Source organism: Nycticebus coucang, chromosome 9, assembly GCF_027406575.1.
Source record: "Nycticebus coucang isolate mNycCou1 chromosome 9, mNycCou1.pri, whole genome shotgun sequence".
Taxonomy (NCBI): Eukaryota; Metazoa; Chordata; class Mammalia; order Primates; family Lorisidae; genus Nycticebus; species Nycticebus coucang.
Genome location: NC_069788.1, coordinates 94,258,646 through 94,276,564, shown reverse-complemented (window position 1 = coordinate 94,276,564; position 17,919 = coordinate 94,258,646). Strand labels below are relative to the sequence as shown.

The window sequence follows — 17,919 nt, the reverse complement described above, 5'->3', positions numbered from 1 at the left end:
CCGGCGGCCATGGGCGAGCAGGCTGCGGGGTGTCGGGGAGCCGGCTGAACGCCCGGCCGAGCCGCGACCTCCGCGGGGGCGTGAGCGAGAGTCGGCCCGGGCCCGCGGCGGCGGGGCGCGGGGCTGCCCTCGGGGGCCGGGCCATGGCCGGGCGGAGCTGCAGCTGGGGCCTGGGCCACCTGAACGAGGACAACGCGCGCTTCCTACTGCTCGCCGCGCTCATCGTGCTCTACCTGCTGGGCGGCGCCGCCGTCTTCTCGGCGCTGGAGCTGGCGCACGAGCGACAGGCCAGGCAGCGCTGGGAGGAGCGGCTGGCCAACTTCAGCCGCGGCCACAATCTGAGCCGCGACGAGCTGCGCGGCTTCCTCCGCCACTACGAGGAGGCCACCAGGGCCGGCATCCGAGTGGACAACGTCCGCCCGCGCTGGGACTTCACCGGCGCCTTCTACTTCGTGGGCACCGTCGTGTCCACCATAGGTAAGTGTGCGGGCCGGACTCACGGCAACCTCCCAGAGCCTCCACTGCCCCGGGCAGACGCCCCGCCGGTCAGGACCACCTCTGCCTTCCATTCACCCAGCTCTGCGCCCAGCCAGGCTCCATCGGGTGAGCCATGCCTGATCAACAGGTGGTGCTGCCTCCCCGCTACTCTAAATGCGGTACGTGGACCGAACTGTCAGCCCTACCGGGAGCTTGTTAGAAATGCAATCTCAGTCCCTCCCCAGGCCTCCTGAGCTGGAATCTGCACAGTAACGTCCCTGGTTGGTGCATTTGAGTGATCCTTACATTGGAACCGCTCTAGATGTTCAGTATAATTAAGGAGAGAGGGCTTGAGCGCATGGAACTTTGGGGAAGAAACGGGGACAGGAACCTATCTACAAACATTTACCGAGTTAGTACTATGCACAAGCCATGGTCAGAGGCCAAGTGCAAAGCTAAATACTTTGCCCTTGACTTCATACTTAGAAAAAAATCAGATAGAGTGCCAGATTGGAAGTGAGGAGGCAAAAGTCCTACTGAGGGTCTAAGCCATGAAGTGGGGGGGAAGCCGTGATCTTTGGGCTGAACCGGTTCGTGTTAGGCACGATCCATGGGGTTTGGGGGTTAAAAGCGCCTTACACTGTGGAATGGGAGAGAATGGCGTCCAGGGGGCCGTGAGCTGGTTGAAGTTCAGTGGCAGGCAAGTTAGGAAGGTTTGCAGGCTGATGAAATAGAGGTAGACCTTTACAGCCAGGCTCCGGAGCTGAAATTTATCCAGAGGCAATTGAGAGTGTCATTGAGAGTTTTTGAGCAATGGTGTGACACACCCCTAAAGACTGTTAACCCTTGGAGCATAATAAGTGGTAAGAGGGTTGGGAAAGATACTGTAGAAATTCTGAGGGAAACAAAAGGACAGCTGGAGTGGGAGAAGAGGCTTTGAAAAGCTGGGCAGGGAGGAAGTGTCATCCAAACTGCCAGAGCTCCAGGAGCGGCAGAAAGGCACAGTGCGCGTGTGCTGGGTGCTCTGCAGTTGTGTCCTCTGTGCCTCCTAGAGAGCTGGGCAGGGAGGCAGGGGCTCCTGGAGGCTCCGCATGTGGCTGTGTCACATACACATTCTGAGGGAGAAGGAGCACAAGGCACACACCAGATCAAGGCCAGGCAGAGCAGACCAGCACACAGGCTACCTCTGGAGTGCTTGTGCCACACTGCCCAGTTCACAAGCCCCAGACCTTCCCAGGTGGCCCTGACCCTCAGAGGGCCTTGTTGACACAACAATACTGGGTATCTGGCACGAAAAACTCTCATAACACCAGAATGCAGGGCCCAGAGGGCAGTGGAGGAGGAGAATAACCTCCACAGTTCTCTTCTCCACTTCACCTTCTCCGCTGGACTCTCTTGGTGGCCTCCACAAGTCCTTCATCCCATCACCTCCCATGTCTCAGAGGACCGTTCCAGAATTTCATTGTCGGGGAGCCTTGGGGTGGGCAAACTGATTAGGAGGTATCACTTTGAAACTTACCGGGAATCTGCTGTATTTGCTTAGCAAGTACAGAATCTTTATTTTGATTGAATGATTATTTGGGATGCTTTTGATGAGAGATTGGAGGACTGAATCCTTCTCACCACCATCAAAAAACACTTCTTGACCAGACATGGTAGGGGAGGCCTGTAATTACAGCACTTTGGAAGGCCAAGGTGGGAGGATTTTAGAGGCCATGAGTTTTGAAACCAGTCTGAGCCACATTGTAAATCCTCATCTCTACCAAAAAAAAAAGAAAAATTAAAAATTAGCCTATATGGTGGTGCACACCTTAGGAGGCTGAGGCAGGAGGATTGCTTGAGCCCAGGACTTTGAGATTGCAATGGGCTATGATGAGGCATTGGCAATAGAGCAAGACACTGTGTCAAAAAAAAAAAACAGAATAAAACAAAACAAAAAAAGAAAAACCCACTTCTTGGCGCTCCCCATGGGCATGGAGGGAAGGAGCAGCACAGGCATGCGCTCTGGTGAATGTAGGTACAGGAGGACCTGGGATTGTCCTGGGCACATGGTACCTGGGAACATAGGCTTTTGAGATGCACACAGGGCAATGTAGGGTGGTAGAGAAGAGCAGAGTTGGGGCTTTTGGTCCTGCCTCTGGATCTTGGCCAAGTTTCTTAACCATTGTAGCCCCATTCTTCTCAGCCAAGGTGCCTGCCCAGTGCCCACCTTGGTGTCTGGCACATTCTAGTGGTTTGGTGAATATTAGTCCTGCCTGCTGCCCACTCACACTCCCGTACAGAGTTCATATGGGGGACAAGGAGCTCCCATAAGTGAAGGCCTGTTTAAAATACATTATATAAGCATGAGCTTACTTTTACTTCTTCGTGTCTTTTTTTAATGTTTTCATTCATTGCTATTGTAAATACAGCACTTGCTACCCGTAATTATCCATTAGACACGCGCTGTGATGAAGTGATTATGATGTGAATGTGTGACGCAGCGCATGTGTGCTACGTTGCATCCACACTTCATCTCGGCTGCCACAGCTCCATGAGGTAGGTGTGATTATCTCCATTTTAGAGACGAGGAAACTAAAGCTTCATGTTTTTTGTAAAATAAAGTATAGAAAAGAAAAAAATTAAGCCATCTGCAATAATACCACCCAAATTAACCATGGTTAGCATTGTGGTACATTTCTTTCTAGTCTTTTTTTTCCCCTGTGTATATACCTACATGCAAATGTATTTTTAAAAATTAGAATCATGCTCTATAAACCATTAGAGCTTGCATTTTATGTTGTAATATTAGTATGATGGTGTTATTCTTCTAAACAATGAATCCCGCCATGCTTTATTCTGCAAAGACTCGATGTAGTAGACAACAAGAAAATGTACAGTAAAATATTAATAAAGTAAAAATAGGCTGGGCACAGTGGCTCATGCCTGTAATACTAGCACTCTGGGAGGCTGAGGCAGGAGGACCCTTTGAGCTCAAGAATTTGAGACCAGCCTGAGCAAGAGCAAGAGCAAGACCTCATCTCTACTAAAAATACAAAAATTAGTCAAGCATCATGGAGGGCACCTGTAGTCTCAGCTGCTAGGGAGGCTGAGGCAAGAGGATCGCTTGAGTCCAAGAGTTTGAGGTTGCTGTGAGCTATGATGACACCACAGCACCCTAGCCTGGGCTACATCGTGAGATTCTGTCTCGAAAGAAAAAAAGGTAAAAATAAAACTTCAGAACCAGGGAGAAGGACAGAAATATGGAAAGCAAATGGAGTTATGACATTACTAGAGAGGAGCTCTATCTTGAATGGGGTTCCCTCAGGAGCATACCTTGAGCCAAGAATATGAGTGTCAGCAGTTTATTGGGATGTGCAGGGGCTACAAGGAAGGGAAGTCAGTTCAGGTTATGCTGTTAAGGCACCCGAGTGTGCAATTGGTACTTAATCCCAAATTTGGAAACAGTACAGACCTCAGAATTATCCCAGGCAAGGAAGCTAGGTTATTTATAAACCCACACCTGTCAGTAGTTGGTTTAAAGCTGTCTAGGGAGGAAGAACAGGGACATAATCCCTGGATACTTCTGGACTCATTTTGGGGGGGCACAGCCCAAAGGTAACTTCTGACAATGATATAGTCACTGGCCATTCAAAATCAGGCCAGTGTGCCCATAAGTGCCAAAGGGATCGCCAGGAACACAGACAGAGAACCAACAATGACTATTCAACCCTTAAATTTTGTTGCAAGCTTCATGGTAGAGTCATGACCTACACTAGAAGTCTTGATATGAGAAAGGAGGAAATAGAAACTTTTTCCCAGTATGTGATTCTCAAAAAGGGGTTTCTGATCTGAGACATTGTGCAGGACAATGGATGATATCCACAAACTATTTTCCTGGGAAGGGCAATTGAAGATTCCATGCCACTATTGTCTAATTAAGATCTTTGACTTAAAAGCAAAGCAGAGTGGAAAACAATTTTGGCAATTTCTCAAAAGGCTAAATATAGAACTAATTATATGGTGTACAGATATTTGTACATCATTGTTCATAGCTGCATTATTCCCAATAGCCAAAAGGTGAGAACAACCAGCGGCCGTCAACAAATGAATAGATAGGCCATATGTGGTATGCATACAATGGAATGTTATTCAGTCATAAAAAGGAATGAAATTTTGATCTAAGCTACAACATAGATGGACCTTGAGAACAATTATATTTAGTAAAATGAGCTAGACACAGGAGGGCAAATATATGATTCCAATTATATATAAGGTACCTAGAATAGGCAAATTCATAGGGACAGATTAAAGTAGAGGTTGCCGGGGATGAGGAAAGAAGATAAGGGGGAGTCATTGTTTTAATAGGTAGAGTTTCAGGTTAGGGTGATGAAAATGTTGTGTGAAGATAGTGGTGATGATTACACACGTTATGAATATATTTGACGCTAATGAATTGTACACATATGAATGGTTAAAACATGATAAATACAATGACTGGATGTGATGGCTCACACCTATAATTCTAACACTTTGGGAGACTGAGGCAGTAGGCTTGCTTAAATGGGAGTTTGAGACCAACCTAAAGAAGAGCAAGACCCCACCTCTACAAAAAAACAGAAAAATTAGCCCTGCGTGGTGGTGGGCGCCTATAATCCCAGGTACTCGGGAGGCTGAGGCAGGAGGATTGCTTGAGCAAAGGAGTTTGAGGTTGCAGTGAGCTATGATGATGCCACTACACTCTTGTCAGGACAACAGAGAAACCCTGTCTCAAAAAAAGGAAAAAAAAAGATAAACATGTCACATACACTGTGCCACAATGAAAAAAGTCAGAACAGAATATCAAGACATAATTCAGAATGGTTGATTTGGAAAAGGGCTGATGATCAGACTTGAAACAAGCATAAATTTAAAGTACTCAGAGAAGTAGATTGATGGTATATCTCGTAAATGATCATTGGTAAAATCTTCTCTCTCAAATAGGCTTTTGTTAGGAGCTTGTGTCTGTTTGCCAGTGTACTTGTAACTTAGCTCCTATCCAGAAAGGAATTTAGGTAACTTGCATACAACACCCTCAGCATAGGCTTAGAGTATGCTGCAGTAAAAAGCTACCCCAAAACTCAGTAGCTTGACACAATAAAAGTTTACTTCCTGTTTGCACCAAGTCCACCAGGAGCCCACATGACTCTACAGGGCAGGCTCCTGTGATGCCTTGGTATGTCCAGGATTGCCCAGGAACGGGAAGACAGGACTAAAGAGTTAAGCACCAGCAATTAAATGGCCACCCCTAGGAAGTGGCACACATCCCCGCCACTCACGTGTCACTGGGAAAATCAATCACATGGCTATACCCAACTTCAAGGGGTTAGGAAACAGTCCTCCAGTGACTCCAGCTTGAGTAAGACCGGTATTGGCAGACAGCACTGATGGCTGCCACGCGTACACAAGAGCCGCCCTAGAAATGGATCCTCGCAGACAGCACTGATGGCTGCCACGCGTACACAAGAGCCGCCCTAGAAATGGATCCTCGCAGACAGCACTGATGGCTGCCACGCGTACACAAGAGCCGCCCTAGAAATGGATCCTCGCAGACAGCACTGATGGCTGCCACGCGTACACAAGAGCCGCCCTAGAAATGGATCCTCGCAGACAGCACTGATGGCTGCCACGCGTACACAAGAGCCGCACTAGAAATGGATCCTCGTGGATTTCAAACATTGGGGAGATGGGAAAACATGAACAGGGTATGGAAATTAAGTCACACATCACTTATACACAGAATTATATGTCAAACGGAACTACGGAAATTGCCAAAAGAGAGCCCCGAATTTGGCTCCACGTTTCCTAGTTGTGAAAGAGGCAAGGGCAACCGTCAAATGGTTCTCCTTATGCAGGTGGGCTGCTTGGAAGATGCCAGCTCTTTTAGAGTGAAATAAATATTTCTCCTGCGGCATGTCACAAAGAGGACAGGACCACATGTCAAGTAAACGCTTCCACCACACCTCAGCCATAAACATGAAAGAGAGCTGTGTGTTCCTGCATGGACCAGGGTGCACTTCAGAAAGGGCGTGAGCAACACAGGGCAAGCACACAGCTCCAGATGGCCTGATCCAAGGAGGATATTTAGAATACCCCACAGGTGGTTCCCAAGCCTCAGTGTCCATAAACACTCACCTGAGGGGACTGTGAAGCTTGTTAAAATGCAGGTGCTTGGGCCCCTTTCAGAGATTCTGTTCCAGACATGCATTTTAAGAAGCTCCCCAGAGGACTTTCATCTCTGCAGTACAGGGAGCATTGTACTCCCTGACTCTGCATCCTGAGGCGTGTATGACAGGAGTCGGCATGGGGCTGAAAACTGAGACGTCCCACAAGGATCCTCCCTATTCAAAGACTTAATCAGTGGTGTCAGCATCACCTGCAAGCTTGTTAAGAATACAGAGTCTCAGGTCAACCCCAGACCAACAGAACCGGACTCTGCTTTTTAACAAAACACTCAGTTGAGTCCTAAGCACGTTAAAGTTTGAGAATTCTGGCGTGTAGAGGGCTATTATTTTGTAACATTGCTGACTGGGGCAAGCTCCCTTGTGCTTGAGAACATAGAGAAATTGCTGGCCAGGCTGGTATGGTGAGAAGGTGTGATCACCTGCTGCCTTGGAGAGGACCTCCACGCCTGCTGAAATTCAAATCCAGTCAGGGGCAAGTTTATCAAGCATCACCCAGATGCAGGCATGTGCTGGGCTCAGGCTGACAGTGACCCTGGCTCACACAGCTCTGCGACACGCACATGCAGAGATTCCCAGCCCCACCCTCGTAAGGTACTGCTCATGTGTGACTAGTTCTCAGCAATAGTTGTCACTCATTTTAATCAAACAGAATAATTCTGCTGGTACCTTTTAGGCCCTGTAAGTGGTTTGTGTTTAGTACTTACATAGCAGTATTCTACAAGGCTCTTGGGTTCCAGGGCTGAGCGGGCAGGAATGCTGCTCGGCCTGGTCAGTGTGTGAATCTATGTGGCAATGAATATGTTTTGGGAATCTTCCCCCCATACACACAGGAACAGGCTGAAGAAAGAGCTTTTGAAATCAAATTATATCACGGTCAAACAAAAAAGTGCTGGGAATCTCTATTTTTATAGTATAAAGTTATAAACAAACATCAAAGAAGACAGAGGGGCATTCAGAAAGGAATAAAAAAATACCATGAATACGTTAATGGGTGACACGTGAGTCTCAAGGTTTAAATCATGCATTGAATGGGCACTTTTTCATGTTACAAAGCGGTTGTACACAAACCTTATAAGGTGGTTGGGGGGGTTATTATTAATTCCATTTTGCAAATAAGGAAACCATACAGGTACGTACAGCGTAAATATCTTGCTTAGGACCTCATAGCTATAAAGTGGCAGAGTCAGAGTGAGAACCAAGTTTTGTTCTGTTAAACGTCTGGTGATAAAAGAAATACATGTTCATTTTAAAAGACTGGAAATATATGGAAAAGCATTAAAAAGTAGAAATCACCCATAATTCCACCATCACAAGAACCACTGTTAGTATTCTGGTGAATCATGTTACATTGAATCTAAAATGCTATTGTATTAGTCTAAGATGCATCATTATTTTGTGTACCATTAAGAAGGAAATACTGCAAATTAAGTCCTGACATGCTAGCAGTTGTGAGGTGTGTCCCAATTTCGGAGATGTTAAAATGTTGGGGAATGGTGTGTCTTACAATCACGTAAATGTGTTATATCTCATTGCTTCCCATATAACCATTATAACATGAGCACATTATTGTAACTAGGTAAAAATGGACCTCCTAGAACTAAAATATCTTTGATTTACATGACAGCTGATTAATTTTAAATATTTACTAACAATATTTATAGTTCATCTTCTCTGAATCAACTAGCTTATTCTTCCCCCATTTTTCTATTGGGAAAACGGAGATGTTGCATTAATCAATGTGTGTGTGCTTTCTACTTTAAGGATTTTAGCCCTGCCCCTAAAGGCTACATGTTTGTGTTACAGTTTTCATCTTTTCTTTTCCATTCAATATCTGTTATTTTTTATTTTGAGACAGAAATGTTTTTCACTTCTATTCAGTTTCATATTCCTATTTTTTCCTTGTGCTTTCTCCCATTCTCTTTGTGCTTAGATCTCTTCCCATCCAGATCCCACAAGAATGAAAGCTTTTGTTCAGTATTTTTGCAACTACTCTCTGTTTCCAGTCAGAGCATAGCTTTGAAAGCACTTCATCGCATTCATTCATGTGAACAAGGGCAGGGGCATTTTAGAATTATAGTGATGTGTGGTTGTGGGGAAGAATGGCTGGTCAGAGTTTGCACTCCCTCAAAGCAGGGACACATTCTTTGAGACTCGTCTTCTACAATTTCATGGGGGAAGCTCTGACTATCCTGGATTTGTTTAATTATTTGTTTCCTACTTGGGAAATTTCAGTACCTTGAAGTGACAGGACATACCTCTCACTCTCCACTGTCTAGCAACTAGTAATTATAGATGTTAACCTCAGCGTCAAAAATTCTCGTTTATATTATGAAATGTGATGACTTCCTTCTCTTTTATCCTAAATCTCATCCTGTTTTCTCTTTCCCTCCATCCCTTTCTCTATGAAGGAGAGATGGGTTTTTATAATGCAACCCAAATAATTCTTGGGTTCCTTGGGGTCCAGTCTAAAGCCGAAATATTCTAGTCTACGAGTCAAAAATAATGAAAAACTAAATTTCAATTTTTGCCCGCATTTCTAAAGAACCTTAAATAGTCTCTAATTTATAACACAAAGGAAACCCCTCCCCTCTCAGTCTCTCATATCTCAAAGGAGTTCTTCGAGCCTCTTATCAACAAACCCTCCCCTGGCTCGCCCCAGCCATTAGCCTCTTTCTCCATCCTTCTGTTCCTCCTGGTCTGTGCTCCCTACATCCCTCAACTGCTCTCTATAATCAAGATCAGCTTAACCTCTGCAATGTCACGTAGCCTTCTCTCACTTAGCCTGGATTCTCCACAGTACGAGATAGTCCCGGGAGCTGACCCAGCCAACAACAGTCCTTTCCCTTGAGAATGAAGGAGAGAAGAGTGGGGGAAGATTAAGACCACTACACATTGATGCTGTGCACGTGGGAGCTTCTCAGCGATTCGAGGAGCATGGTACCACATTCAGACCCAGAAGCTCACAGTCCTGCTGAGAAGAGTGGGCAGAGATGGAGGTATCAGGGGGGACCTTCACCCTCTAGCCCACTGCCTCCTTTACTTCAGTAAATGTCTGAGTGGTCAGACATTTCACCACTTTTCTGAAAAGCTGGACTTCCGGCCCACCCTCTGCGTCTTCCTTTGGCCAGAGAGCAGTCTTTGGAAGGCTAAGTGCTCAAGGTTTATTGTTCCCATTCTTTCATCAGCTCCCCTGCCCCTCTTTTTCTTACCACCTTGTCTTGGAAGGGAAGTCCAGTGGTCAGTGAACTCAAGAATGGAAATGAGCATCACTTGGGGTGTGGGACACTCGGAAGTAGCAGGGCCCATGCCCTGGAGACAGCACTACCACCGTGGGCATTCAGATTGCAACTTTAAAACATTGTGGGTCAAGCACAGAGGCTTATGCCTTCAGTCCAAGCACTCTGGGAGGCTAAGGTGGGAGAATTGCTTAAGGCCAGGAGTTTGAGACAAAAAAATAGAAAAATCATCCCAGTATGGTAGTGCACGCCTGTAGGCTACCTGGAAGGCTGATGCAGGAGGACCGTTTGAGCCCAGGAGTTTGAGGTTGCTGTGAGCTGTGATGACACCACTCTAAGGAAAGAGCAAGACCCTGTCTCAGAAAACAAAAAACAGTGTGGCCAGACACAGTGGCTCATGCCTGTAATCCCACTTTGGGAAGCTGAGGCCATCAGATCACTTGCAGCCAGGAGCCCGAGACCAGCCTGGGCAACATAGAGAGACTCCATCCCTACAAAAAATTAAGAAATAAAAATTAGCCAGACATGGTGTTGATGCACCTGTAGTCTCAGCTATTCAGGAGAGTGAGGTGGGAGGATCACCTGAACCCAAAGGAGTTCATGGGCTTCTGTGTGGTATAGTAAAGCTGCCCCAAGAACCACAGGGACCCTTCAAGTTTTTATCTCTATTATTTAGATACATATATGTATTTTTATATGTCCAAAATATTTGTCCTATTTGGCCATTTTTTATTGACTTAAATATTCTGGTTTGTAGGAATGGTTTTTATAGAGCCAAATATACTCATTTTGACTAGCAGGTTTTTTTCCTATAGTTTTTCATAAATTTGGGTCTCCTCCATGGTTAAGATAAATATTCTTACCCATTTTCTATTTAGCTCTTTAACGCATCTCAAATGTTTTTTTTAAAAAGATTGTTTTTATAAAAGATTTTGTCAGCTTGGCTGTATAATTATGCTTTGATCTAGTTCTAAAATTATCACATAGTGATTTGAGAATGTGCGCTTTGCAAATTCTCTTTTTTATTTATTAAGTGTTTCTTTGTATCCTGGTATCTGTATATATTTCAGTTGATATTTTTCTTACAGATCAGAATCGTTGAGCTGGAGAGAACATCACCCCCAACCAGCCTCCCCGCAATAAACGCACCATTAATAACAGTTCACGGTGTGTTTCAGGGAATGTAAATCGAGTATTATTACTTTTTTCACTTGTATAACTTTTATTATTATTTTATTAGTATAACCTTTGTTTACCTCTTAAGAGTTTATACACTAGTATCTATTTTTAAATGCAGATATGATTATATTTTTGCATTATATTAGCAGGTATTTGCTGACTTTTAGACCCATCTCTTTAGCTGTAATCTTTAGTAATTTTTATTTTAAATTAATCAGTTGACACGTTTTTGTATTTTTAAACTGTTTTAGGCTTTTCTCTTTGTGGGGAAATTTGCTGCATTTCACATGAGGTTTCATTTTGGCATTAGCTTCCTTCATTCTGCACTTATTTTCCTATTCTCTTTTCACTGTTGTATTTCTTTTTTTTTTTTTTTGTAGAGACAGAGTTTCACTTTATTGCCCTCGGTAGAGTGCCATGGCATCACACAGCTCACAGCAACCTCCAACTCCTGGGCTTAGGCAATTCTCCTGCCTCAGCCTCCCGGGTAGCTGGGACTACAGGCGCCCGCCACAACGCCCGGCTTGTTGTTGTTTTTTGTAGAGACAGAGTCTCACTTTACCGCCCTCGGTAGAGTGCCATGATGTCACAGGACTCACAGCAACCTCCAACTCCTGGGTTTAGGCGATTCTCTTGCCTCAGCCTCCCAAGCAGCTGGGACTACAGGCACCCGCCACAACGCCCGGCTATTCACTGTTGTATTTCTAATACGATGGGATAAACATTCTTTTTGTCATTTTAAGTATGATCAGAATGAAACAGTACTTAAACTACCTGAGGATAAAAACCATTTCTCCCACTATTTCTTATTTTTATAAATAAAATTGAAGACCAGGTGTAGTGGCTCATGCCTGTAATCCTAGCACTCTGGGAGGCCAAGGCAGGAGGATCCTCTGAGCTCAGGAGTTCAAGACCAGCCTGAGCAAGAGCAAGACACCTTCTGTACTAAAAACAGAAAAATTAGACAGGCATCATGGTAGGCGCCTGTAGTCTCAGCTACTCAGCAGACTGAGGCAGGAGGATCACTTGAACCCAGGAGTTTGATGATGTTGCTATGAGCTAGGCTGACACCACAGCACTCTAGCCTGGGCAACAATGAAACTCTGTCTCAAAAATTAAATTACATAAATAAATATTGATATCAAATAAATATTGAGACCACCTTTTCTAGACAATATAAAATCTTTCTCTTGAGTTTCCACCCAGGTCCTCCTTGCCTCCCAGGTCCTGTTATATCTTGTTGTTTTGTTGTTGTTGTTTGTTGTTTCTTTTTTTGAGACAGGATCTCAATCTTTCTGCCAGGCTGGAGTACAGAGCTCATTGCAGCCTCAAACTCTGAGGCTCAAACTATCTTTCTATCCCATCTTCTGAAGTAGCTGGATCTCCAGGCACACATCACCATGCTTATTTAATTAAAAAAGAATTTTTTATAAGAAAACAGATCTTGCTATCTTGCCCTAACTAAAAGATAGGCCTGGCCTCAAAACTCCTGGCCTCAAACAATCCTCCCTCCCCAGCCTCCCAAAGTGCTGGGATGACAGGTACGGGCCACCGCTTCCAGCTGCTTGTTGTCTCTTACTCTCTGGAAATGCTGTTTAAAATGACATTTTTACCTCTTGGAACCCACCTTGTTATCACATTCAGTACCAAGAGCTCATTAACTCTTTAACACCTTTTTCTTTAGTGGTTTGTGGGACTTCTCTTTTTTTTTTTGGACTTCTCTTTTTTGATATCTCCATCTTCTTTTCTAGTTCCAATCTTTCCATCCTCTGGCTTCGGTTGACTATTCACTTAAAACCACTGGATTTCCTTAAACTTTGCTTCTGCTTTCAAATAGGAAGCAATGGCAAAATAATGAACCGTTGAGAGAATGACTTTTTTCCTATGCTGTCTGAAAATAATGGCCCATGTGACATAGAGTGGCGTGGGAGAAAAGAGGAAACAGCCACATTTGTTACCTGCTGCTTCTCTGCTTTGTGCCTGGTGTTTCTCTCCCTCCTGGGCCTGCCACCACCTTTATGACGCTTTGGTCTTAAGGTGGGATTGTTGCATTTTGTTGCCCACAGTGCTGGTTTTTTGGCCTTAATAATATTAAAGGAAAAGAAAATGAGAAATACATCAATTGCTGGTTGCATTAGGTGGTATGTAGCAAGAAACCCCGATACCAATGACTTAAGTACACAGAAATATGCTTTCCTCACAAAACAAGAAGTTCAGGGGTCTGCGGTTCAGGGCTGGTAAAACAGTCCTATGAGGTCACCAGTGTCCCAGAACCTTACATCTTTCTGTTTTGCCAGGCTAATGTGGTGGCTGTCTCTCTTGTGCTCACAAAACATAGCTCCCAGAATTGCAAGTACCATTAAGACAGGAAGACAGAAGAAAAAAGGCAAAGATGTGTCAGCTGAGTCAGTCTCTTAAAAAGAACTTTCTTGGGAAGGGCCAAGAGCTCACTGGCCTGTACCGTGATGGCACTGTGCTCATCACTATCTTGAACACAGTTGGGCTCCTTTATGAAGCAAAGGAAAGGACAATATTGTGTAGCAATGATATCATGCAGGCAACTAAGACTATCTCCCAGCAAAATATATATATATATTGTCTTTCCTTCTGGAATCATTTTGGCAGGTATTTTATGAGCAGTTACTGTCTTGATCAACGTTTGATCCTGAAATTTTTTCTTCAAGTGTTTTCTTAATGATAATTTAGATAATCCCTGTATTTTTGTTTATCTTGTCACCCTTATTATTCTTAAGTTGGATGTGCATGTTTTCTAAAGTCTACCACGTATTTTTGCTTTTTTTTTCAATCTATTTGCTTATATCCATATTTTGGGTTTCATTCTCGCGTTTATCTTCCAGCTCACTAATTCTTTTTTGTTTTGTTTTTGTTTTTTGTAGAGACAGAGTCTCACTGTACCGCCCTCGGGTAGAGTGCCGTGGCGTCACACGGCTCATTAAATTCATTGATTTAATGAATTTTAAAATTATTCCAGAGTATTTAAGTAAAAATCTAGTCTCTTTGGTTCCCCATTCTACTACCGAGGCAACCACCACCAAGAGTTGGATGTATATATTTCCTTCCAGAATGTTTTTTTAATCCACAAACATGTAAGTCAAAGCCCACTTATATATTATATATATTCCTTCACATACATACCTGGTTCTTTGTATAAAATTATAAACATATTTTCTTTGGCAAATAGTTTTTTATGTGTACGGATGATTCTTTTTTAACAACTTTATTGAGAGATAATTCATATACCATAAAACTCATCTATTTGAAGTGTACAATTCAGTAATTTTTAGTGTATCCATAGAGTTTTGCAACCATCATCACAATCGATTTTAAGACATTTCAAGGTCACCCAAAGAAACCCTACACCCTTTCACGGTTGCTCTGTTATCATTTGAATATGATTTGTCTCCACCAAAATCACGTTGAGGTGGCAGTTTTGAGAGGTGGTGCTTTTAAGAGGTGGTTAGGTCATTAAGATGGATCATATGCAGTCCGTGAGTTACAAACATCCAACTTTTGTACAACTCGCACTTAAGAATGGAGGCTATTATACTAAGTCTCTGAGTTACAAACATCCAACTGACAGACTAGTCACACCACTCTTATGAACAGAGGCTCTTATAGGTAATATTAAGGCAAATGTACCTGTTCCAACTTACATACAAATTCAACTTAAGAACAAACCTACAGAACCTTATGTCATTCATAAACTTAGAATGTCTTTTCAAGACTGAGTTCTGGAGGAAATGTATCCATTCTGGTGAGGGTGGTGGTCTTAAAATAAAATAAGGCTGCTCTCTTGTTTCGCCCTTTTTGCACGTGCCTGGTTCCCCTCCCTTTTCTTTTTTTTTTTTCCCCCTCCCTTTTCTCTGCTATGCTTTGCTGTAGCATGAGGCCCTCACCAGAAGCCACTAGCTGTGGCCACCCAATCTTGAATTTTCCAGCCTGCAGAACCATAGGAATAAATAAAACTCTTTCTTTTATAAATTATTCAGTCTCAGATATTGTGTTATAGCAACACAAAATGAACTAAGAGACCGCCTACATCTTCCAGCCAAGGGCAACCACTGCTCTACTCTCTGTCTTCATAGATTCCCTATTCTGGGCATTCCACATAAATGGAATCACAGAATATGTGGCCTTTGTGACTGCCTTCTTTCACTGAGCATCTTTTCAAGTCATCCATGTGGTAGCATGTGTCAGTTACTTTTTTTTGCCTCTCCTTTTCATTGCCAAATATTGCCATCTATTACGTGGATAGACCACATTTTATCTGTCAGTTATCAGTTGCTAGACATTTGGGTGGTTTCCATTTTTTAGCTATTATAAGGATGCTGTACAATGTTGAGTAAGCGTCCAATTTTTTGTGTAGATATGTTTTCATTTCTCTTGGGTACACATTGGGGTTTGGAATTGCTGGGTCGTATGATAACTCTATTCTTCATCTCTGGAAGAACTGCAAAAGTGGCTGTAAGATTTTATTAATACATTCTCACCCACAGTGTACAAGGCTCCCAAATCCTCTCTAACACTTTTGCTGCCTCTTTAGCTATGAAGTAGTATCATGTTGTGGTTTTGACAAAAGATGTTGGACATCTTTTTGTGTGCTTACTGGCCATTTGTGTACCTTCTTGAAAAAAGATCTATTCACATTTGCACTAGAATGTTTTTTGCAGCTCAGTTCACAATTGCCAAGATGTGGAATCAACCCAAATGCCCATCAACCCATGAATGGGTTAACAAACTGTGGTGTATGTTAAGCCATAAGAAAAGATGGAGACTTTACATCTTTTGGGTTTAACTAGATGGAGTTGAAACACATTCTGAGTAAAGTATCACAGGAATGGAAAAAGAAATAAAAGTATCTAGTATACTCAATACTAATGTGAAACCGATATATAAACAACTATATGTCCACATGAAAGAAAAACACAAGTATAGTCTAGTGAGGGGGAGGGGAGAGGAGGGAGAGGGGAAGGAGGGAGGGCGATTGGTGGGATCTCACCCAATGTTCAGAATGTGAGGGTGTTCAGCATCTCCCTGGGTGAAGGGCTCAAGTACAACTTGAACTTTATCTTAGAAATGAAAACAGTGTAACCTAAACATTTGTACCCTCGTATCAATCTAAAAATTTTTAAAAGATCTATTCAGATCTTTTGCCCATTTTTAATTGGGTTATTTCTTTTATTATTGAGTTATAAAAGTGCTTTTCATGTTCTAGAGTCAAGCCAATTGTCAGATGCATGTATATGATTTGCAAATATTTTTCCCCTTCTACAGGTTGTCTTTTCACTATCTTATTGGTGTCATACGTAGCACAAAAGTTTTTAATTTTGATGAAGTCCAAAATTATCTATTTTTTTCTTCTGTTGCTTATCCTCATAGTGTCATATTTAATTATTATATTAATTAACTTTTAGATATTCATATTTAAGAAACTATTGCCTCATCTAAGGTCATGAAGATTTGTACATGTTTTCTTCTGTTTTATCATTTTGCTCTTCTATTTAGATTATTGACCCATTTTGAGTTAAATTTTGTATATAGTGTGAGATACAGGTCTGCCTGAGTGTGTGTCCCCTTTAAAACTCACTTTAAAATTTAATTGCCATTGCAGTAGTATGAAGAGAGGCTCGGCCCCCATGGGTGGGATTAATTCTGTTGGCCCCTTTCATTCTCTCTGCCCTTCCACCCTGTGATGATGCTATAAGAAGGCCTGCACAAGATGTCTGTGTCTTGATCTTAGACTTTCTAACCTCCAGAACTGTGAGAAATCAATTTCCAATCTTTGCAAATTACTCAGTCTGTGGTATTTTGTTGTAGAACACAAAATGGACTAAGACAGGGTCCAACTTCATTCTTTTACATGTTGATATCCAATTGTTTCAGCATCATTTGTCAAAAAGACCATCCTTTCCCCCATTGAACTATTTTAGCACACTTGTTAAAAATCAATTGACCAGAGAGAAGAGGGTTGATTCTGGACTCTCACAATTGATATATGTGTCTATCCTTATGCTACTTCCTTGACAATTATTGTTTTGTGGTAAACTTGTAGTAAATCAGGATGTGTAAATGCTCCAACATGGTTTCTCTTTTTCAAGATTATTTTGGCTATTCTGGGTCTCTTAAACTTCATGTGAATTTTCAGATCACCTTATCGTTTTCTGCAAAGAAGGCTAGTATTGAATCTTTAGATCAGTTTGGGAAATATTGCCGTCTTAACAATATTCAGTGTTCCAATCTATGAATGTGAGATATCTTTCCATTTGTTTAGATCCTTTACCTTCTTCAAGCAATGTTTTATAGTTTTCAGAGCATAGGTTTTGCACTGTTTTGATCATTTCTTCTAAAGTATTTTATACTTTTTAATGCTATTGTAAGTGAAATTATTTTAATTTGCTTTTGAATTATTTATTGCAAATTTACAGAATTAGAATTAATATGTATATGTTGATTTTATATCCTGTGACCTTATGCACTGAAGTATTCTAATAATTTTTAATGGATTCCTTAGGATTTTTTATATAAATGATCATGTCATATATGAATAGAGGTAGTTTGAATCCTTCCTTTCTTAACTGGATTCTTTTTCTTTCTTTGATTTTATGCCTGGCTGGAACCTCCAGTGCAATGTTGAATAGAAATGATAAGCGTGGACCTCCTTACTTTGTTCCTTATCAGTCTTTCACCATCGAGTATGAAATTAGTCTTATAGATGGCCTTTATCAGGTTGAGAAAGTTCCCTTCTATGCCTACTTGTTGAGTGTTGTTATTAAAAAGCAATATTGGATTTTTGCCAAATTCTT

General features: G+C 42.5%; 1 protein-coding gene across 1 annotated transcript in view; it reads left to right on the top strand.

Moving 5' to 3' along the window:
* Positions 1 to 48: 48 nt before the first annotated feature.
* Positions 49 to 17,919, top strand: part of KCNK13 (potassium two pore domain channel subfamily K member 13) — a 124,155-nt gene continuing 106,284 nt past the window's right edge. Inside the window, exon 1 of the mRNA XM_053603791.1 lies at positions 49 to 477. Coding sequence (XP_053459766.1) covers positions 144 to 477 — 334 coding nt within the window. The 5' untranslated portion in view covers positions 49 to 143. The remainder of the gene's footprint in view (positions 478 to 17,919) is intronic.